We start from the raw sequence: 22,649 nt of genomic DNA, 5'->3' as shown, positions 1-22,649 counted from the left end.
TCGCTACACACAGCTTTGCAATTTGCTCAGGAACTGCAAATGGGAGACTCCCATCTTCTATGCACCAAATGCTGTATTTGTATTTCTAGTTCCAATTCATCGATCCATTGTGACCAAAATGACACCGTTCATCTCTGCTACTCGTGAGACTAAAATGATACTTTTGGATTAGTTTTGCTAATTGATGTGTTTGCATCTCAATTTTAGACATTTCACTATCTGCCTTCACTGCTTACAACCAAAAACTGTTGCATTCCATTCGAGGGTTAACCAAACCCTACACGAATCAGACTATAGCGGCTGAGGGATCGAATTCGTGACCCGTTTAATTCGACCCTTATTTTGGCCCGACCCAATCTGCCCGAATCGCCACACTATCTCCACTTTGCTAGTTGGCGATTCCATGGCGACACGCCCCTTCCCACCTCTCCTGCGTCTCCGCAGTTCTCTGCTCCCTTCGACGCCCCTTCTCGCCCTCCTCTCTCTCTCCTCCCTTCGCTGCCGCACCACCAAGCGGAGGCTCGCATCGCTGCACTTCCTTCCGTCGCCTCCGAGAACCGTCCGGAGTCTCGCCACCGTCACCGCGCCGCCCGTGGTGGTCGCCGAGGACGACAAGTACGGGAGGAAGCAGGTCATCAGCGTCACGCCTCAGCTCTACGGCTACATCTTGTCCAATGTCCGCGAACCTCCGGTAACCTCGTGCCACAGCGTATTGTGTTCTTTTCTTTGCTTCTTTTCTTATCCCACTAATTGCTTTTCGTGGGAAGATGAGTTGATTATGGGTTTTAATTTGACGTGTTCAGATCCTTCGTGAGCTTAGGGAAGAAACAGCGACCATGCCAGGGAGCCAGATGCAGGTACTCGTGCTTGCTTCTTTCTTCTCGTGTGCTGTTCTAGCTGACATTGTCCTGTGAGAAGGTTATCCCTTTGGTCGTTTACTAATGTGCAGTATCATTGCATATTATTGGACACTCAATTATGTTGGTTTTTTGCAATAGGATTTTTTGGACCTAGCAGAACACAAGGTACATGACATGCCATAATAAAAGACCTCCATTAGAGTAATGATTCCTTTAAAGTTAATGTTCCTTCTCCTTTGCATATTAGTCTTAAACTGTTTGTCTTTGGCTATGTCACTTTTAAAGTTATAGAGCTCATCGTCTACCTTCAAACAGTAAATTTGTACTTCTCTCCACAGAATTGGTTACTTTTGTAAACATGTATTCTGTTGACTCAAGATAATAATGTTTCTAGTAGGTATCTCCAGATCAGGCCCAACTACTAGCAATGCTTGTACAGATTCTTGGGGCACAACGGTGCATTGAAGTTGGCATCTACACGGTGTGGTTACCTTAAATAGCTATGCTGCCTTCAGTTTTAGCTTTGATGCAAAACATGGAACTAACTTGATTTTTTGTCCAGTTCTTTTAATCGGATGTTATGTGTTCTTTCTTTGTAATTGCTTGTATTCGAGTATTTACTGCTGATGTTTAGATGGTGATTAGCTGCTGGTTTGGTATATATATGTTCAAGATTAAATGCTTGCTTTATGCTTTAGACAAGCATGCATACAATTGGCAATGGTTTTAGTTTCAGTCACATGTGGGTGCCATCTTGTTGGCATACTGAGCTGTATGGACCCTCATGTTCCAGCAGAATCAACTGAAGCAAATAAAAAATGAAATTGGAAGTATTATTAAAGGAACTCCTAAAACCTTAAAGATCTATCATCAAAGTGAATTTAAACATGTTAATTTGAACTAGATCTTCTGTTCACTTCATTAGAAATGACATTGAATCAAGAGAGAGAGAGAGAGAGAGAGAGAGAGAGAGAGAGAGAGAGTGTCCATCAAACCCTACCGTCACTGTGTCCTTCAAACATTCTATTTAGTTTGCATCCTGAATTTTGTCTGATGCATCAACTGATTTGTGGAAAATCAATAATATATAAGGAAATTGATGATGTGGCCCCAACCAACTATCACACATCATTGTAACACCATATAGGTCTCACTGTTTCTTGAATGATTTGATCTAATTTCTTATTTCGGCCACCTGGTCTAAATAGTAGGTCGGATTTCTAGGCCTGGCTTCTGTGTTGATGACATGATACTATGGTAGTATGAACCTTAGGCTGTATGGGCTGGAATCCAGAGGAAGTTAAACCACCTGACACTAGCTTTCCCCATGTCCTTCTTTCCCTTTGTGTATGCATCATTGATATTTTTGTTTTGCTAATTGTGGTGGCCAAGTAGTAGGATCAAGATTGACGATATCATGTAACCCTTCTGGCAAGTCTTATGATGAAACCTCGTAATCTACCATGCCTCATGCTACCTATCTTGCCCAACTAAGGAGGAGGACATTTGGCTAGCCGCCCTGCTCAGTCCTTGTGGCTCGATAGAGGTTCTCGCTGTGGATGATCGAGTGAATTAACTTGGTCCACTTCAAATGTCACTTAACATACTCGAGTTGCTCGATTGATGTTTCATAGTCTCCTTGTTCATGTGCTGATGCACCAAGGAGGCATGAATGCCATTGCCAGCTGCAAGGTCTGAGTCGACCTCATCATCGCAACCCCCATGCTCATTAGTCTGGTGTATCAATAGCATGTCTATACTTTGCATCTTTGGGGCCATTTTCCAAACAAATGTCAATAGAATAAATTACCTCTTGTTAGCTCTCAATTGTATGTTAATGAAATAAGTGCTGTTATTAGTCCTAAATTACCCTTAATTGAGTATAAATGGAAAAAGACCCTACTTAGCTCTAATAATCTTTTAATCATATTAATGGAAGAATAAGCCCTTCAACCACCAATAATTACATAATCAAACAACAGTAAGCATATTGTAATTAGCCCTAAAGTACTTCTAATTGCCCCTAACTGGGTCTAGATAGAAGAAGATCTAACTAGTCTGGTTAGCCTTTAATCACATTAAATGGAAGAATAAACCCTTAATCCACCAATAATTTCATAAACAAACAAATAAATTAGTCCTAATTACTCTTAGTTAGGTCTAAATGGAATAAAAAAGTATTTAATCACATCAAAATGAAAGAATAAACCCTTAATCCATCAATAATATCATAATCAAACAACAATAAGCATGCTTTAATTAACCCGAAATTACTCCTAATTACCTCCTAATTGGGTCTAGAAGTAAGAAAATGATCCTAATTAGGGCTTTATTATTATTATTATTCTAATTAGCTGTCACATGTTAGAATGAGCTATAAAATCATGTAAGAAGTTGAAACGTGGTGCAATGAGCTTAATTTCCTTAATTGCCACTCATTAGACCTTAATGACACTTAACTACCTGACCATACACTAATTAACCTCTAATTAGCCATCAAGCATCATAGAATAAAATCAAAATCATGCAAGAGGTTGATACATGGTCGATCTAAGCTATTTTTTGTTATATACCTCTAGTTAGGTCTTAACTGATCATCAGTGCCTAATCAATTAAGATTTACCAATATTCTTTTGAAGATTGTTATTTTAAAGATATGACTAATAAAAAATTGTGTTCCCTTTCTCCCAGGGATACTCTTCTTTAGCTATTGCACTGGTGTTACCTGAATCGGGTCGGTTAGTTGCATGTGAAAGAGATGTGAAATGCCTTGAAATTGCAAAGAAGTATTATGAGCGTGCTGGCGTTTCTCACAAGGTTATATCCTGCTAGTCTTGTCTGCCATGAAAGTGAAGATTGAGTGCTTTCATTTCTTTATTTGTTACCACAATATTTGAATACTCTTTGTTTTTTTTTTCTTATTTATCATGGTCTATAAACTGAGATTACTGCTTCCTCTTCATTTGAAATGTTATGAAAGGAACAAAGCATTAGAAAACCATGGATCATGTAGATATGATCCGAGTTATTTTACATGTTTCTTTGATTGAGATTATACATTGCATTTTTGTGAGTCTTCATCTCCAATGTTTTCTCTTTCATTTTATTTGTACTAATATTCACTGTCTTCCTTAATCTGTGTTGGAGAGCTCAAATAATGTATATTTGTGGGTGACCTATTAAAGAAAAACAGAAAGGACACTTGCTTAATGGGCGAGTCCCCCTCTATCTTTCTGTCTTTCTTTTGTAGTATAATCATAAAACATTTCATTTAAGAGATGTGTGCTATTCATAAGCCTAGCCTTCTCTCTTAGTTTTTTCTTTTGTACCTGTCTTAGTTTTAATAGGTTCAGTTAATGTTCAAAAGAGGTCTAGCACCAGTTTAAATGGTGTTGAACTATGTTTCTTTGGTTTTTGGATGGAGAAGGATTAAATAGGTGGTGTTAAGATTTGGTGGTATACTATCTGGTTTAGGTGGTCTGTCACTTGGTCTAGCCATGGACAATTACTTATAGCCAATACTAAAATCTAGTGCACAAGTCTCCCTCTAGTGGCACTTATAGCCATTTTTTATACCTTTATGACACTCTTAGTCATATCAAATGCTGACACTACCTATTAAACAAGGCACTATTTAGTTCTGTAAAGTCCAACTAAATATATAGTAATAGAGTTTTCTTTTTCCCTCTTCAATTACATCTCTCTTGGTACTTATTTTTTTGCTTTGCTTCTTTGTTCTTTCATTTATTGCTAGCATATTCTTCTGCAATCTAATATGGATACCGTATCCCATTTGATGAATAATGTGGAATTTCTTAGTTCGAGGTTTGATGATGGTGGTCTTAAATTGGTGTAGTTTCTGAATAGCAGGTCTTTGACTTCAGGTTACATGGGGCCAAATTAAATTTAAATTTGAAGAAAAGGCATAATATAACCATCAATTACAAAAAAAACTCACATAACTATCTCCTTTGGTGTCTTCTTCCCTGTGGCCCTCTCTGGCAATGGGAAGCTGCAAAAGGTGGAGAGAGGGCAATAGTTTCTCATGCCCAAGGACAAAATCCAGTCTTTGATAAGACCCCTTTAAGATCACTGAAGCAATGCAGTTCAGGCTAGTTTAGCCCTTCAACATAAAATGGTGGACCTACAAGATTGACATAAGAAACACATATATGGGGAATTGAGCATCAGTGGGGACATATCATTTGATAGATGAGACATGTTTTGAAACCTTATTACTTGCTTTTTGGTGATATTTTGTGGATTAGAGACATAACAATATTATGCTTTGTGGCCTCTGTGTCAAATTTTGCATATATGTGAAGCTTCTACTTATGTCATTCTAATTTGTTGTTGTTAATTTTTAGGTGGATATCAAACATGGCTTAGCAGTGGAATCATTAAGATCCTTAATCCAAAATGGTGAATCTTGCAGGTAAGGAACTGGACTAAAAGTCAAATATAAGCTGTCTTATAATCATGAGGTGTTATAAATTACTTCACATTTATTTGTAAATTAGTGGAAATTATGGTGCATTAGTATTGTCATATTAACAAAATATATCATTGTAATTTGGTTGTTTATGGTAAATGATGATTATGAAGGCCTCCAACTTGTGTCTTTTGATACTTCAATTACTTGAGTGTTAACAATAACATAGATATGCTGGCAGTGTTGATTTGAATAAAAAAAAAAAGATAGAAAGATAACAAGAAAGACGGGAGAAGAGGAAAAAAACACCAGGCAACCATCATGTATCCTCATGAGAGAGAGAGAGAGAGAGAGAGAGAGAGAGAGAGAGAGAGAGAGAGAGAGAGGATGAGCCTCTATTTAAAAGCCTATTGATGACTGATGAGCTTGGTTCATGAGCTTATTAACAAATTTTCTCATGAGCATAAATGAGTTAAGTTTTGTCATTTCTAGCTTGGCTCATTTAAGATCCAGCTTTAGAGTTAGTCTCAAGCTTGGTTCATTAACCTTTGTGAATGAGCTTGAGCAAGTGTTTAACGAGCTGAACATTCAACTGCTCGCTAGTGATTTGACTCATTTGCATCCCTACAAAAAGCCATGAATGGTAGCTATCTTATATCTTTATAAACTTTTATTGATATACGCTAGTGAACTCCTATATTGAGATATTCCAAACTGTAAAGTGGTAAGGTGAGGTGTCAATTTTTCTTATTCCCATAGCGCATCCTTATCTAATATAACATGACATTAGATGGTTATTTAAATCCACTTAAATACATAAATTTCATCCTTATTTGTCATAATTGCAATAATATCCTTATCTACTACCTAGCTTATAAAGATCATAACGAAGCAATTGTGCTTATGAAAGTTAAGTATGCATATATTGTACTCTCAACTCTCAAGTACATTAAACTATAAATAGATTGATTGTTCAAGCAACATTTGAACTAGGAATAGGAAATTACCTACCGAAGTTGATTCCACTTTCTTGATTGTCTTTCCCTTAATCAGAAAAGCGTTTATGGTCTAAATATCAGTTATTCTATGATAGGTACAAACAAAAAATTTCCTGTAGGTTCTTTTTATTTGTTTTAAACTGCATAATTCAGCTAAATCCAAATACACTGATGTTGCCAGTTTTGACTATAAACTAGTATGGAATTCATGTCGTGGATATATTTAAAACTAATTGTTGGAACAATTTTCTTTTCAGTACATATTAGATTCCACTATTTTTCTATTTTCTAATGAGATGGAACCTCTTTTGTTCTTTTTTTTTTATTTTGTAGTTTTGATTTTGCATTTGTGGATGCTGAGAAGCGGATGTACAGTGAATATTTTGAGCTTCTATTGCAACTGGTAATGTTCTGTGTGGTTGTGTGGTGTAATATATTTAGCGCAAGAAAAACTAAGAAGTTGCCGGGTGATTCTTTTTAGAATAAAATTCTTGTGCTTTGGTTATGCTCCATTTTATTATGGGAAAAAGATCAATGTTACTTTTGATAATTTCTGTGCTCTAGTATTAGACTATCAAACCAAGAAGAGAGAAATGCATATCAAGTAATTTAGTTAAGGATCCGTTGCCATGCCTCTTGAACACATCAAGGAACAGGAAAAGGACTTTATAGAAGTGAAATAACTTGAAGAGTTGTTGAGTGTATAGCTATTTTCTCGAAGTTTTTGTTTGTTTAACTCTAAAATTTATAGATCTGTCATTTGAGATATATCATTTCATACATGATCTTCATCTCCAGGGTAGTAGAGAGATATAGTTTCTTGATAGATTTGGAATATTGTACACACACAACATAGATTTCTGATAGATTTGGGATGTTATACACGTATTAGTACTTAATTCATACTGTGATGGTTCTTCTGAAAGAACTGTAATTTATCTTGAGGTTGAAGTGCATGACATTACATGATTATGGCATGGCTGTGAACTCTAGAATTGCAGTTTTTCGCAAAGCTCCTAGTTGTTCGAAATGGTAAATGGTAACAGTTGTGTTATGTTAAAAATATTATCAGTAGACCAGTAAAGAGATTTGCTTTATTTTACTATTTCAAGTTCTTTGTTACCTTTTGGAGCTCCTATCATGTATTCTAGGTTAACAAGGAAGACAATTTGAGATTTTAAGTTTCTTTCTTTCATCTCTAACATATGCTAGTTCCCCATCTTGGTGACACTTGCACTGTCCTATGTAAGGTACACCTTTCCCTCATGTTAGCATTGATATTCTTCTGGATTCAAGGGCAAAATCATTGCATCCCTGCCTCCTTCATTGTCTACGTGGTACCTCGAGACTGGAAACTATTCCATCATCTGAAACTAATCAGAAAAATAATGACTTAAGATGTACTATCTGTATTGAAATTATGCCAAATGTTCTTTTTAAGTTCTCCAGTTACAAAATCTTCCTTAAAGGGAAACTGGGTTGTGCAAGTTTAGATCACCTTATGGGTAATAATGCTCTGACATGGTCTTCCAAATGTTCTGTGAACTTTACTCAATGAAAGAAATAAAAAAAAGATGTTGTGTAGAGTAAAATTCTTTCATTACAAATTTGGAAATGAACACCCAACGAGACAGACACTATGAAGATCCAAATAGATATGTGCAATTATGAATTTTTCTGGTTATTTTTTGCTTCAATGTATTCTATCTCTGTTTGGTTAGGATGAGCTGAAAAAAAATGATTACTTTGAATCTAACTTTGTTTTTGGATTGATGAAACTGAGACTGCACAAAAATCTTGCTCTTCAAACTATCTTACAGGTTAGGATTGGGGGCCTGATTGTCATTGATAATGTTCTTTGGCATGGAAAAGTTGCTGACCCTCAGGTAAGCTAGTCTAATGTCTTTATGTGGATGCTATCATAGTAACGTTTACTCTACCATTCATCCATCCAGGTGAATGATTCCAAGACCATCAGCCTAAGAAACTTCAACAGAAAAATTCTTGAAGACAAGCGCATCAGCACTAGTATGGTTGGTTCTAATTCCTTCGCATTAGCTATATGACTTATTTCAATTGATTTGTTTTGATTTCTTTGCTTGTGTTCTCTGTTATTAGGAATCTAACTAAACCATATTAATTCAACAGGTGCCGATCGGCGATGGCATGACAATATGCCAGAAGAGAGCAGATATTTGAGCCAGTGTTAGGAATCTCCACACCGAACAGCTACTTCTCTGCAACAGAAGAGGTATTCATTGAATAGTTCTTGAACTGAGACTCTTAACTAAAGAAGAGCGAATTGAAGGAAGAAGCTTTCATTGTGGTTTATAATCCCAGTTGAAGTTTCCAACCAGATGTCACTCACATATGACTGAAAAACCATTGACAATTGTATGCATGTTTGTTTAAAGTATAAAGCAAACATTTAATTTTGAATATTAATTTTAAAGGAATCATTACTCTAATGGAGGTCTTTTATTATGGCATGTCATGTACCTTGTGTTCTGCACACGAGTTTTGTACACTTGGAGTTGCACTCTTGGACGTTGACACTTGGCGTCCAAGGAATACCTCTTTGTCATGCAAACTCGTGTGCACCCTTCCCACAAGACACTTGGCGTTCTCTTCACGTCTCTGTTCTCCCCGTTTCCTCCTCTCTCCATTATTAGCCTTCTTACCTTTCCCAGTTTGTACACGTCCAAGAGTGCAACTCCGATCGAGAAACCTCATGGAGAAACAAGATCTGGACTTCGTCCTCGTCCCTCTTGGCCTCTTATCATTGGTAGCCTACCATCTATGGCTCCTCTACCGGATCACCCGGCATCCCACCACCACTGTCATCGGCATCAACGCCATCAATCGCCGCATTTGGGTTCAAACGATGATGGAGGTCAGCACATCCCTATTTCACATCGCTTGTTGCTTCAATGTACATGGATCGATTGCTGCCGATCTTTCTGCAGGATCCTGCAAAGAACGGAGTGTTGGCAGTCCAGACTCTGCGGAACAACATAATGGCGTCGACGCTGTTGGCGTCGACGGCGATCATGCTCAGCTCGCTGATCGTCGTGCTGATGACAAACGGCGGTAGCAGCAGCCGCCTCCGGGGCCGGGGCTTCGTGGTCGGCGACACGAGCGACCTGGGGCTCTCCATCAAGTTCTTCTCCATCCTCGTGTGCTTCCTGCTCGCCTTCCTCCTCAACGTGCAGTCGATCCGGTACTACAGCCACGCGGGGATTCTCGTCAACGTGCCCGTGAAGAGCCACCGGGCGGCGCCGGCGCTGGCGGCGGAGTTCGTGGCCAGGGCGTTGAACCGGGGGAGCTATTTCTGGTCGCTTGGGTTGAGAGCCTTCTACTTCTCCTTCCCGTTGTTCCTGTGGGTGTTCGGGCCCATTCCTATGGCGTCTTGCTGCTTCGTGCTGGTGGTCATGCTCTATTTCCTGGATGTGTATTCCGGGTGGGGCGAGGAGCGGGCGGAAGAAGAGATGGAGGGGTGGGTGGGGAGGGTGACAGTGCACGGGGATTGTTGAGGGGAAGATGGTGGCCCACCCAACCTGAATCAAGATCTGGGTTCAATTCCTCGTCGAATCATGTTGGTCGCTAGATTTGATGTGTCAGCAGCTGCCGTCGTAAAATGCTGCATAGATTTTGGCTGAATTCATGGGTCGAATGTGCACACCATCATGCAATAATAAGATTGGATGCGTGACATATTCACGGGTCGAATGTGCATTCCATCATGTAACAAGATGGGATCCCTGACATATTATAGAGTATGGGCTTAACAACACGCCGTATTCGCACGCACGAGAGCGACTAGGCTTGAATGCTCGTGGTTTAAAGTGGCATTGTTTGCTCGGTACTTTGGGGATGTGGATAGGGCTAATTATAGATTTACACTTAGTTAGTGATTTTTATATTTAAAAATTTATATTAAAAATTTATATTTATAAAATAAAAAATATTTAATTATATTTGTTTTAATGTTATTGATTTTATCGATGGAAAATATTATAATACGTACATGAATAGGTAAAAATATAATTTTAATGATGGTGACATGGGTGATTGTTGTGGCAGTGATCAGTGATAACGACATGATGGTCAATTTTATCGATGTCAATCTGAACATCAACGATGAGGAGGAAAATGAGATGGAGCGGTAAGGTCTCTACGTCGGCATTGAAGGAGAAAGAGGAGGCATGTGAGGTAGTTGCGTCATCGAGGGAGAAGGAAAAGGAGGTAGGTGAGGTAGAGAAGTTTAGCGTCGAAGAAGGAAGGTGAGGTATATGCATCGACGTCGTACCACTCTGCCTCCTCTTCCATCTCTAATGTTGCTATGCATCTGTGTCGATGTTGGAAGAGGAAGAGGAGGGAGGTGAGGCATCTGCGTTGGTGTCACACTTCTTTGTCTCTTCTTCCTCTTTTGGCATCACTCTGTATCTGCATCAACGTTAGATGAGGAAGAGGAGGTAAGTGAGGCATTTGTATTGTCGACGATAAGGAGGGAAGAGTAAGAGGAGGCATGTGAGACATCTACGTCGGTGTCACACCACTCTACCTCTTCTTCCTCTTTTGAGGTCGCTCTACATTTGCATCAGCGTTGGAGGAGGAAGAATAGGTAGGTGAGACAGAGCAGTGTGGTGCTGAAGGAGGAAGAGAAGGCAAAGCAGTATAACACCGATGCAGATGTCTCACCTCCCTCCTCTTATTCTTTTGGCACTGCACCGCTCTGCCTCACTTGCATCTTCTTCCTCCTCTGATACCAACGTAGATACAAAGCAATACCGAAGGAGGAAGAGGAGGTAGAGCGGTGAGGCACTGATGCAAATGCCTCACCTCCCTCATCTTTCTCCTCCGATGCATATGCCTCATCGCTCTTCCTTCTTATTGTTGATTTTGAGATTGACACCAATAAGGTCAACTACTATGTCATTGTCGTCGACTATCACCACAACAGTCACTCACGGTGCCACCATTGAAATTATCGTTTATATACGTATTATATTTTTTTGGTGGTAAAGCCAACAACATTAGGGTAAATGAGGTTAGATATTTCACTTTTATAATTATAATTTTTTTAATATAAATTTCTTAAGTGGCTGAGATATTTATACATGAAATAATATATAATTAACCTAACGTGAATGTGAACATGCACAACGTGTGCAAAACGACTAAGTTATCTGATCAATGCAACGATGGGCTACAAGCTAAGAACAATTTCAACCTAAAATAGCTTGTTAGTTCATCTAGATTCATACAACTTCTCATGTTAAGTCGGTAAGCTCTTGTGCAATTTCTTGGATACCGCAAACATAATTAGAAATACAAATATCATCAAAAACATTTTGGATTATTGATTATTGACCTCCACCGCTACTTTTATCTGAAATATCTTGGATTGGCTTTGTTTGTTTGAGAAGTCTAAAAGTAATACATGTATTTAGGAGGGGAAATCTTTCGGTAAATTGGTTAGCAAATTATGCTAGAATTTATAGTGAATTAATTAACAAATTATGCTATAATTTATAGGGTGGATGACTTTTGGAAGAAAGAGGATCCTTCATATTCTATTGTTTTGATTGCCTTTGATATTAGGATGAATGACTTTTGGACCGAAAAATATTTTCTAGATTTTATTGCTTTGATTGTTTTTTATTTTAGGGACAATGATTGTAATCACTTTTTATAGTAATTTAGTTTCTATCAAAAAAAAAAAAAAAATCTAAGGAAAGAAAATATACTTACCATAGCCATAGTTATAACAACACATGGATTTATACCTTGGCACATACGCATATAATTAATTATAAACTTATACAAAATAAAAAATAATAATAATATCATCTATAAAGATCGATCAAATTAGTAAACTTGATAATTTATAATTTTAAAAGTTTTAACATTAACATGATTATAAGAACAGTTTCTTCACTCTAAGAAACCTTCGATAAAATAGAACGATCGAGAAAGAAAAATTTAATTATAGGATTATGTTTAATGAGCACAACTTAGACAAACAATTTTAGGCCAAAAAAACCATCAATATTTAGATGCTTTGTGCTGAATGATAAAGATTCTTCAGGTAAATTTATTACTAAATCCGAAAAACCTATATTTCTTAGACATTCAACAACCTTTAAGGCTTGTAGAACTTACAATAAAAAGTAAATTCAATTGTATAAAGATTAAGTATTAAATTCAAGACATGAATGAATTGGACACTCATGTCACATGCTTGAATTTGGATTAAAATCATAAGAAAAATAGAAATGTTGCTAGAAACATTATTTTCATGAGCCTTGGTGGGAGCACCACCAACCTTTTCTATGTCTATTATCATGAGTGAAAGCATCGTTACAATTGGTATGGTCTCTTGGAATAAGCCATAAATGATATAATCTTTGTTGGACTTTGTAGAAATTTAAAATTAATAAAATATTTCTATAAATTGAATACTTAGGCTTAATAGAATTCCATGAAAAAAGACACAAAGAAAAAAAGTGGTTTTATCTGAAAAAAAAGAGAAATAAACGAGTTTTTTTAAAAGATATGATTATATACAAAAGTGATTAAATAAAAAAAATTAAAATCTCATTCGATATATTTTTAAAAATATTAATTAATTTAACCCATAAAAACCTTAATAGTATATCGGCTTCCATCTTATCATTTATGTTCATTTTAATTTACGTTTATGTCTTGTTATTAATTCTTATGATTGTATTATATATATAAGAATATTTTGAATATTTATTTTCAAAATATTTTTTAATTTTTCTCCATCAAGTCCTAATCACTATGATTTCTTATTATATATATATTTTGCAAGAATAAATAAATAAATAAACTGATAATTAAACTATTGGAAACCGATCGCCGAAACCGATCAATCATACCTCCCTGTCTTCGTGTAGTAATCGTTTCTGATCTTACAGAGACAGAGGAGAGAGGCGATCGAGATGGTGGAATCGAACGCACTCCTGGAGGAGGCGGCGCGGCTGGCGGAGGCGGCGCGGGAGCTCCAGGAAGCTGCCGCCATCCTCATCTCCAGGACCCGCAACGAGGAGCAGTCCCTGCGCCAGCGCGCTGTCGCCCTGGAGTCCGACCTCCGGAGGCTTCAATCGTCGCTCGATTCGACCGTCAGAAAGAAGGGTGAGAGCGCCACTGGCGGGGGCGTCGATCCCAAGATCGCAGAAAAGGTCGGGGTATTCCCTTCCCTTCCCTTCTCTCCGCTAGATCTCGATGTGGTTCCATTCGCTCCAGCCTCTCATTCGTTTCGTTGTGTTTTAGGTTGATGAAGAGTTATGCAGGGCGAGATGCGTCATCAATGATGGGGATGTTGCATCACTGCTTCTCAGCAAGACCCATGGTAATTTGTGGATGAATTTGGGATGACAAGATGCGGTTTTCAGGTTCTTGGATGGAAAAAAAGAAATTAGGGATTTACTTTTGTTTAATTCGTATATTCAGGTCGGTTCTTGAAGATGTTCCTTGGCCCTGTCAATGTACGAGCAACAAGGAAAGAAGTCCAGCTCAAAGTGAAGGAGGAGTACAATAGCTACAGGGTATGCCCCTATTTTGAGTTTCATGTGTTACGAAATTTGCCTACAGAGTTTTGTTACATAATCTCGTGGATGACCAGACTGTTCTGTAGTGTGATCATTTTTATCGCTTTCTTTCCATGTTTACCCGAGCATCTTAAAAATGGAATTTGAAACATAGATATGATTCCCTCTGATGTCTTAATTGCGTCCTTATTACCGTTGATTCCCTCTGATGTCTTAATCTGTGATTGTTCAGCTGAATTAAATCTTATACCCAAGGAAGAAACGTGAGAGGTCATGTTTTAAGATTTGGCTAAAACTCCTAGGAGAAAATTTGCGGCATCAACCATGAAAGATACAGAGCAAGTAGAAACATCTAGCGGGGCTGTACAGCGGGCAGGTCAGTTAGAAAATGCTATGAAATACGCACAAAAGAAAAATAATGTTAAGTTCTGAACGGAATAAAAATGTTATCTTCCCATTGAATGAAAATAAGACTTTGTAATGCAATGCAACTTAGTCCATAATGTAGGAGAGAGATTCAACCTAATGCTTATTAACAGTATAAATTAAATTTCTAAAACCTATATAGCTTAGGAATGTCACTTTTTGCTTTTCAATACCAAACTCTTGCAAGATTGGTTTGTTTCCATGTGCATAAAAAGATAGCAAGTTAAATTGCTACTTCAGAACTTACAGATGATCTTTGTTGTCCCGTGAAAGTAGTTACTATGCTGGGGCGGGGGAGGGGAGTCCCCTAATCGAAGGTCTTTGTTGGTCTTTGTTGTCCCCTGAACTTACAGATGGTCACATGTGACAGCCTCCATCAACCTTGAACATGTCCGTAGAAGATGGGAACCTAATACATGATATAAGGTAAGCTAATCCATGAAAAATTCCCATACATGGTAGAGCTAATGGGAGGATGGGTATGATGTCGTGAGATCTTGATTTTTAAGACCTTGCTTTCGGAGACATTGGACCATCCATTTTCATGAAAATTTCTTTGAATTTGAGTCTTTAAGTTACCAAGTTCTAAGATTAAACATGAAGCCGATCTATATCCTGTGAACTTTTGCTGCCGTGTGACATTTTTTAGTTTCATGCTCTAGGAGAATATGCTTTGAAAAATTACATAGTTATTGATGGTTTATTTTAATGTTCATAATTTCGGGTTAATGCTCTGTACGTACTAAGTTTTGGAAAATTCCTGATAAAAATAAAAAAAAACCCAGAATAAGTCCTGTACTTCCCAGTACTGTGTGATACAGGCCTTGTACTGGACATACCGCCCAGTTTATCGTAGTCCATCTACCGATAGTTTGTCAGATTGCTAAATACAACCCGGGCCTAATCCTACTGGACCACATTGCAAACTTTGGTTTGATTATAAATAAGTCTACTGCTATAATACCCCAGATCAAAATTTTACGGAAATCTGTTGCAATAATAAGTTTATGAACTACATAAAAGTTTGCTTCCTTATTATCAATTGTTTGATTTACTTAAAAGATATATGGATAAGAAAGATATGTTATACTAAGTATTTGATTGGCTATAATGCATGCACAAAAAAATGCACATATAAACTTTAATGTTCTTCATGCCAGGACAGAACAGCCTTTTTATTTCTTCTATTTCCGTCCACTCTTCTTCTTTTGAGATCTTGGGTTTGGGATGCATGCCTTCCAGCATTGCCTGTCCAGCTATATCAGGTATAAAAATATTTTGACCACAATTTCAGTTGTCTACATTGGTGAGTATTTTTCGTAAATAAGTTATTCTGTGGTGCTATTTGTGCGTGATACTCTCAGGTTTGGCTGTTATACCTATACACAACTTTAGCTTTGCGGGAAAACATATTGAGAGTAAATGGAAGCGACATTCGTCCTTGGTAAGGAAAGTTCTGGTTTGTGCTGTTTATTCCTCCTATTATGCAGTATAGAAAAGCAGGCAGATTTAGCTTGGGATAATTATTTGCCAATATCTTCTGAAGTTGGAGCATTTCTTTGTTATCTTCATTTGTTAGCTTTTCAGCCTGCAATTCTTGTCAAGAAAAAAATGTTTATATTTTGATAAACTTATGGCATGTGCTGCTTTGACATGGCTATTCTTTTTGCATGACCCATATTTCTGGTAGTTGTTCTCTTTTTCTAATTTCTTAAGATTTTAGCTTCTGATAGATTTGTACATATTACTCATACAACTACCGTATTTGGCCCCCTTGCAACCTGGATGACCAAGCTGTGGATATTGCACCACTTTAGGCCTCGTATTGCCAGGAGTGCTTGTTTGCCGTTTTAACTCATACAGCTACTCAACAACAACTAGTCAGAAATTTCTTTTTCATCTCTGTGAATACTTCTAATTTTGTTAATACAACGTGACAGACATAGACCAACATGCTTTCATGCTGACATAAGTGCATGGACAGGAGAAAAGCAGTAAAACAATTAAAGAAGAATCACAATGAATAAAAAGGTTAGAAAATTTGAGATTTGGTTGTCTGTGGATATGATTAAAAACATAAATAGAAAATGAGATTGTTTTCATTTTCAGGTTATGGCTAAGGTAAAACTTAGACTGAACCAAACCTTTGGCTTTGTCACCTATAAATCTGAAACTAAACTAGATCAAACTCAATGGAACATTCCCGTTCGTGGTCGATGATAAGAATGTAAGATTTAGATTTGAAATCATCAGCTGTGTTCCTTCTGATCTCCTTCCTTGCCTGTTGTCTTAATGAAATCAGTAGTCCATATACGGTCTCTTTTTCATATTTACACACTGTAGGACTACATACAGTGGCTCCACAACCTTGAAAATATCGGTCACTGAATCCTAGAATCTAAAGGAAAGATTATACTTTTCTATTTCTTTCCATCTGAAGAACTGACGACAGTGAGTTGGCCCATTTGGCGGAAGTGAACATTGCCCTTAGATTTTTTTCTGTTGAATTAACTTCAAGTCAATAAAGTTAGTGAGTGGAAACTGAGTGATGTTGGGCAGTAGGATCTCTCTATGTTTGAACTTTTACATCATGACATGCATTCATAAAGGTTATTGATGTATCAGCTGATGCTGTGTGCTCTTGCCACTGTCCTTTTAACCGTTGCTGTGCTATCAATGTGCTTTATCATTAAGTCAATACAGTGGGCTGTGCAAAGTATCCAATATAAATGCTCCTTACGGCCCATCAATTGCTCACTTTCCTTCCTGAAGTTTACCCCATTATCTGTTACCACCTGCATTGTATGCTACAATCCAATCTCCTCCACGATTGGTCCATCAAGCCCTCTATGTAGTATGCATTGTGAATGTAGTTGAAGCATCAATAGACTTATGAAATACTATACTTCTGTTATAAGACACCAGAAAATGAATGTTGTTCATCCTGGTAGGCCTGGACCTGTCATCATATATCAATGTAACATCATCGAGGTCCCATTGCTTCTATAATGACTTAATACAGTCTATGGTCTCTTGGATGTACTCATCAAGATAGTTGCCATGTATTTTTCTTGGGGTCAGATATTATATGTTGGGACCAACCTTTTGGATAGTGGACATCATACTTTAATAGCAGAAGCAGTTGAACCATTTGACAATTGCTTTTTTGATATCCTTCCTTTTCTCCATTGGCTCAAAAGAGACCCCAGTGGGTCTTCTGAGTTATACTTACCCCAAGTAGGCTCAATCCTAGTAATGAGCTTAAATCGGGCGGTAAGCTCTATTTCATAAGTGGACCCTTCGAAACTAGGTGGTCCGCATTTTAGTCCTTATGTGGATCAATATTTAATAGGCTATCACGGACTTAGCTGGTTTTGCCTAAATCATACGGTAACTTTACGTGTCTGTCCGCAAAGGGTTTGTCTCCCAAAAATCTCTTATGGTGCTCTAAGGACCTGCAAAAGAGAAGCCGAGTTAGAGGAAGCATTTAACTCGGGATCCCACAAGTAGATATTTTAGCGAACATTTGATAGGCAATGCAAATTATAAGCATAGATTTCGCAAGCTCTGAATGGTCGTACGACAAAGGGTCGAAGGAGGTCTGCCATGGTTAGAAGTCCCCATAAGTGTCCATTTGACACTATTGCAGAACAAGGCAGCGAGTAAGCCTGAACACTACCCCAAAGGCCCATCCAACCATGTGTCACATGGGTAGCTCTAAGGTGTTGTGCTGGCTGACACTTTGCATCACTCTGTGAAGCTAGAAAACCCTAAAAATGACTGTCTGGATGACCTGTTTTTGGACGGTTTTGCCTCTGCGCGATAACTGCACACAGCTTACGTTTACAGGACTAAAACGATCATAAAAGCCAACCAAAATAGGGCTGTCAAGCCTACTGCAAGTCCTCTGCATGCTGTGCAAAGTATGAACAAAATCAAAGGACACTGACATACATATTCATTACGTCGAACACCCTGTGTACAGATTTGTCCGTGATAAGACGGTAGGTACCAGTCTACTTGGTTTCCTGATCCTTGACATTTAGTTGAGATTTAAACCCATGTATAAAAGCATCATTCTTATACTGAATGACAGAATTGGACTAGATTGAGTAGCACCCAAATCCAATCTTGATGCAAGTGTGGTTAAGTTTTGTTTTTCTCGATCTAGGTTCATCCAATCTAGGAAAACCTTGTGGAGCCTGACAATGGTTCTGCTTGGTCTCATAGTTTGAATTGGGTTGGTTGCTTGTTCGCAAAGCTTAAATGTTAGCTTAGCTAGAAAGAGCACACCAAACAAGTGGTAATGAAGAGTACTTTTGTAGTTGTATTCACTATTGAAAGGTGTGTTGACCTTATCAATGTTTCCATATTTCTTTATATAGATGCTGATGTTTATTTGTTTCTGCATTTCAATAAAAAGTAATAACAACATGCCTGTAAGTTCATGTTTATGTACACATATAATGTTCTCTTCTCATTATCTTCAATTAAGGTATGAGCACCTTAAGCATGCAGTAGTTCTTGTCAATAAAACATTTGCAATGCACTCCAAGCCAGAATTAGCTGGCATAAGGAATTTAACAGGTCCTTGAGGCTGCTTCGCTAATAGATATTAGATCTTTGTATATGTATCTTTCGAAAACAGGTTTAGAGGGGCTTACTGATTTATGGATTGCAGATTTGTAGGAAGCAATTTTGCGAAGCAGATTATGAGCATATTTTGGGTTCATGTGTGAAAAACATCGTAGTCTTGCTCAGTGCCTCCTTGTTGTATCCCTTTATGTAAGCAGGATCAATTTGTTCATGTAATTTAATGATAACCTTTGGGCATTTCTCTCTCTTTTTGTGCTTGTGTAGGTGGATCTGCCATCACTATTGCGCCATGTTGATGGCCCTTATTAGTCTCACATGGGAAATAAAGCGGCAACCTGATTGTGCTTACAAACAGGTATCAGCATTTGCTATTTCCAACTATCATGGAAAGTGTTTCTTAAGTCAACATGTGTGGTATTTTTGCAGAGAGGGGTGCAACTGTTCCTTATGTGGGCTATGATGCAAGGTGTTTCTATGCTTTTACAAAACAGATATCAGCGTCAAAGGCTGTATACTCGCATTGCATTGGGCAAGGTGCCATCTCAGTCTCCTATTAAGTTCTCGATTTATATATTGACTTGCTTTATATACACACTTTGTTGAGTTCAGATACTTAAATTTGTAGATTTCCCTCGATAACCTTATCAAATGATGTTCTATAATCTGCACTAGTTACATAGATGATCAAGAGTGGGCTCATGATAAATCACTTTAGTTAAATGAGCATCTTATGCCAGTTCATTCTTATCAATTCACTCAATTACTGATTAATAGGCAAGTTGCAAGGTGGGTTTTACTCTCCAAACTTGCATTTAAGTTCTAGTTCAAATATTTTCATAACCTGCCTATGTCTTACAAGCCAAGATTTTTATTTGGCTTGTGCTTATAAAGAAGGTGCACTTAAAGGAGGTTCTTCTATGAAGGATTGGATTAATGGTACATCCTTTAGCCCTGGTGGAGACAAACTTGAATTTAGTGATCATCTTCTTTGATACTCCTTGGCCAAAAAGCATCTAGTAACAAGGTTTAAATCTTGGTCTGATATTAGTTTCAACACCTTGTCAGACCGATACAATACCAGTATATCGGGAGGTATATGAAAAAATAATTTAAAAGAAAATATTGAGTGATACCATACATATTTGTGATCTTGATCAGCTGTTAAATATTTGTTAGTACGTACTGGTCCGACCATTATTTGGAACCTTATCTGGGAGCTACTCTTTTGACCCTTTATTTTCAAACATCTACCCGGTTCACCAGCATGTGTCCTAAGTGGAGGAAGATTAAAATACCTACTTTTGGAGTTCAGATTATTTTTTGTGACTTGCTTGTGCATTTAAAAGGAAAGAAACTTGGGATTGTTCAAGGGAGTTTATCCTGGGTATATCCTTCACTGTGTTGTTGAAGTTATTCTCCCTCCACCTTAAAAGTTATTCCACCTTCCAGAGGTGTTAGGGTTTGATGTTTTTATGGAGTATTTCTTGAGATTCTTATTGTAATATCCTATTTTCGTCCTTTTTTTTTTTTTTTTTCTTTCCTTCCCATTGTACCTTGGCTCTGCATATGGGAATTGTGGGACGTTGCTGGAGACCTGGATAGCTAGCTGCAACATTTTTTTGGCATGTGACCCCATAAGCTGGCTCTGCATATGGGAACCGTGGGACCTTACTGGAGACCTGGATAGCTAGCTGCAACATTTTTTCGGCAGGAAGGGGTATTTACAAAGCCACCATCAAAGATAACGTTAAAGTTGGAGTGGCATTAGACCCAAACATAGATCTGCGCTCTAAAATTTCAAACTAACACCATCCAAAACATCCTTGTAAGCTGGCAATACTTTTATATGTAAAATGTGCATCCTGATGGAAGATCTTGAACAACAGGATGCTACACCTTGGCAGATCAAGTTGTTGTGAAAAAGTTTGGAACAAAGTCCTTTATCTTTTTATTGCATGTGAATTAGTACCATTAATTTAATGGAAAAGAGTTAAAAAAAAATTGATTCGCAAGATAGAATAGCTTTTATAACCTTATCTTTTTACGCTGTGTTTTTTAAGTATTATTCATGTATGTTCATCTTCCATGTCGGTCACATTTTAGCTTCCATCACAGGCAAAAAGAATGGATGTTGTGTGGGGAGAAACTGCTGGTGTTGAAGGCCAATTGTGGTTGTTATGCCCCATTCTCTTCATTTTGCAGGTAACATAAGTAGAAAACTCTATGACATTCCTAAAGTTGGCTTTTTGCATGCTGTTACAGCGTCTGGCAACATTTGTTGCTTGTTGTATCAATTATTTCTCCAGTGAAAGAAACAGAGTGAAAAGGATCTGAAAGTTAGATTTGTAAAATTGAATATAATAATTCCTTTATGCTATGTAGAAATTTTCTATTCTCCTTTCTGTCACTTTATTTTAAAACAATGCAGTTTTGAGAAAATTCACCGTTCATATGAAGCAGTTAGAAATCACAAGTCAACTGGTAATTTGCATGGAAGATTTTGTTCGTTGTTAAAATCAAATGGTTTCTACTAATCCGAGATGTCTTCTCTTTTCTTTCACAAGCATAACTTTGACTCTTACTGATGGTTAATTTTGTCGTACAAACTTACTGGCCTCAGGGCTTTGAAGCATATGTTGGCTTATTACTACTTCGTACAGCTTTTGTTGGTGTTATTTGTGAGTGGCAGGCAAGTCATTGTATCAAATTTTACTTTGATTCTGATGTTTCTTTCCATTATTAAACAGACTAATTAATTTGCATTATTTAATTGCTGATTTAAGGTGATTTCTAACTCTTGCAGGTTATCGTTTGTGGAATATTGCTGGTTTTGATGGCAATTGGTAACTTTGCAAACACGATGCAGACACTTATAGCAAAGTCCAGATTCAAAGCTAAGATGAAAAGAACAAGGAGCAAGTAGGATTTTGATCAATGTATCTTGACTCAGGATCCTTCACCAATTGATTCCAAATCATCGAAGGCATCGTGATGTGGATAATGATCAAGTTTACTACATTTGCTACTTCAAGCTTGGTCATGTTCTGAAATGCTATTCGTGTTCAAAGCAATGTTGTTTTGTACAGCTCCTACCAGGATGTCTGTTACTAGCAGTTGATCTAATCATCCATCATGAGGATGAGTGTGGTTTTGCTATGTAGTTTACAATAGTTGTACCTTTCTTTCCTTTTTATTGGCGCATCATAATTAGATTAGCGTTTCTTAAGAAACCATATGCAGGGAACCAAGCTCAACTGCGCTTCTTTTTGTTTGTGGTTTATAATGAGTGTACGCCATATTACCCTTGCAGAATAAATGGTGAAAGTAACAAATGAAGTTGCCTTTTATTAGACTGTGCAGCTGCTGCTTGCAGCACAGCCTTCATTTCCTTTTCTGCCTGTCCGTGTATTCTTTGCCTGCCATTGCATACGTGTCTTTGTCTTATACATGCACCGATTTGGTTTTGCTAGTTGGCGGTGGGTAATCTCTCTTTCATGTATCTGCATGAAAGCCTTTTTTTTTTTTTTGTGTTGATCACATATTAACTTTTATAATTAAATTTTCTTAACATTTCGATCTCTAGAACGACAACATCGTGGATATTTTTAATGTCGTCGGTTTTATTGATGAAAATATAAAAATAAATGATAAAAAGATATTTTTAATGTTTTAATTGGTGGTGGAGGACAACGTCAATGGTGGTGGATGGCAGCATCGTTGGGAGTTGTAGGTGGCTATTATGGATAAGGAGAGTGATGGT

General features: G+C 37.6%; 3 protein-coding genes across 7 annotated transcripts; all 3 read left to right on the top strand.

Annotated features, from left to right (window-relative positions):
* Window positions 1-344: 344 nt before the first annotated feature.
* LOC135584065 (uncharacterized) lies at window positions 345-8,758 on the top strand. 4 transcript variants are annotated; one of them, XM_065096755.1, is made up of 9 exons: window positions 347-691; window positions 804-857; window positions 1,258-1,341; window positions 3,552-3,677; window positions 5,228-5,295; window positions 6,624-6,693; window positions 8,111-8,176; window positions 8,246-8,318; window positions 8,439-8,758. In XM_065096755.1, exons 1-9 carry the CDS (start codon window positions 404-406, stop codon window positions 8,498-8,500), a joined length of 891 nt encoding a protein of 296 aa, XP_064952827.1. In that variant the 5' UTR covers window positions 347-403; the 3' UTR covers window positions 8,501-8,758. The 4 variants fall into 4 exon arrangements, with proteins under 4 accessions (XP_064952829.1, XP_064952830.1, XP_064952827.1 ...); XM_065096756.1 differs by having other exon boundaries at window positions 8,246-8,323; XM_065096757.1 differs by lacking the exon at window positions 1,258-1,341 and having other exon boundaries at window positions 345-691.
* LOC103975255 (uncharacterized) lies at window positions 8,758-10,025 on the top strand. Its single transcript, XM_009390171.3, has 2 exons — window positions 8,758-9,183; window positions 9,257-10,025. The coding sequence occupies exons 1-2, from the start codon at window positions 8,758-8,760 to the stop codon at window positions 9,821-9,823; spliced, it is 993 nt and encodes a 330-aa protein (XP_009388446.2). The 3' UTR covers window positions 9,824-10,025.
* A 3,135-nt stretch (window positions 10,026-13,160) lies between these two features.
* On the top strand, window positions 13,161-22,236 carry LOC103975256 (uncharacterized). 2 transcript variants are annotated; one of them, XM_065096753.1, is made up of 11 exons: window positions 13,161-13,498; window positions 13,590-13,668; window positions 13,770-13,864; window positions 15,459-15,558; window positions 15,658-15,737; window positions 18,975-19,078; window positions 19,154-19,244; window positions 19,316-19,423; window positions 21,005-21,091; window positions 21,510-21,578; window positions 21,693-22,236. In XM_065096753.1, the coding sequence occupies exons 1-11, from the start codon at window positions 13,259-13,261 to the stop codon at window positions 21,810-21,812; spliced, it is 1,173 nt and encodes a 390-aa protein (XP_064952825.1). In that variant the 5' UTR covers window positions 13,161-13,258; the 3' UTR covers window positions 21,813-22,236. The 2 variants fall into 2 exon arrangements, with proteins under 2 accessions (XP_064952825.1, XP_018674989.2); XM_018819444.2 differs by lacking the exon at window positions 18,975-19,078 and having other exon boundaries at window positions 13,164-13,498; window positions 15,454-15,558.
* Window positions 22,237-22,649: the final 413 nt, after the last annotated feature.

The sequence above is a fragment of the Musa acuminata genome, chromosome BXJ2-2, assembly GCF_036884655.1.
Source record: "Musa acuminata AAA Group cultivar baxijiao chromosome BXJ2-2, Cavendish_Baxijiao_AAA, whole genome shotgun sequence".
In the NCBI taxonomy this organism is placed as follows: domain Eukaryota; kingdom Viridiplantae; phylum Streptophyta; class Magnoliopsida; order Zingiberales; family Musaceae; genus Musa; species Musa acuminata.
The sequence above is the reverse complement of the archived record's forward strand: the minus strand, read 5'-3'. Positions and strand labels throughout refer to the sequence as shown.

Coding starts and splice junctions, on each gene's coding strand:
- LOC135584065 (XM_065096755.1), top strand. CDS start 404: ATGGCGACACGCCCCTTCCCACCTCTCCTGCGTCTCCGCAGTTCTCTG. Junction 3,678..5,227: donor GTGCTGGCGTTTCTCACAAG/GTTATATCCTGC, acceptor GTTAATTTTTAG/GTGGATATCAAACATGGCTT. Junction 5,296..6,623: donor CAAAATGGTGAATCTTGCAG/GTAAGGAACTGG, acceptor TTTATTTTGTAG/TTTTGATTTTGCATTTGTGG.
- LOC103975256 (XM_065096753.1), top strand. CDS start 13,259: ATGGTGGAATCGAACGCACTCCTGGAGGAGGCGGCGCGGCTGGCGGAG. Junction 15,559..15,657: donor TGCCTGTCCAGCTATATCAG/GTATAAAAATAT, acceptor TGATACTCTCAG/GTTTGGCTGTTATACCTATA. Junction 19,245..19,315: donor CTGATTGTGCTTACAAACAG/GTATCAGCATTT, acceptor GTATTTTTGCAG/AGAGGGGTGCAACTGTTCCT.
- LOC103975255 (XM_009390171.3), top strand. CDS start 8,758: ATGGAGGTCTTTTATTATGGCATGTCATGTACCTTGTGTTCTGCACAC. Junction 9,184..9,256: donor GGGTTCAAACGATGATGGAG/GTCAGCACATCC, acceptor ATCTTTCTGCAG/GATCCTGCAAAGAACGGAGT.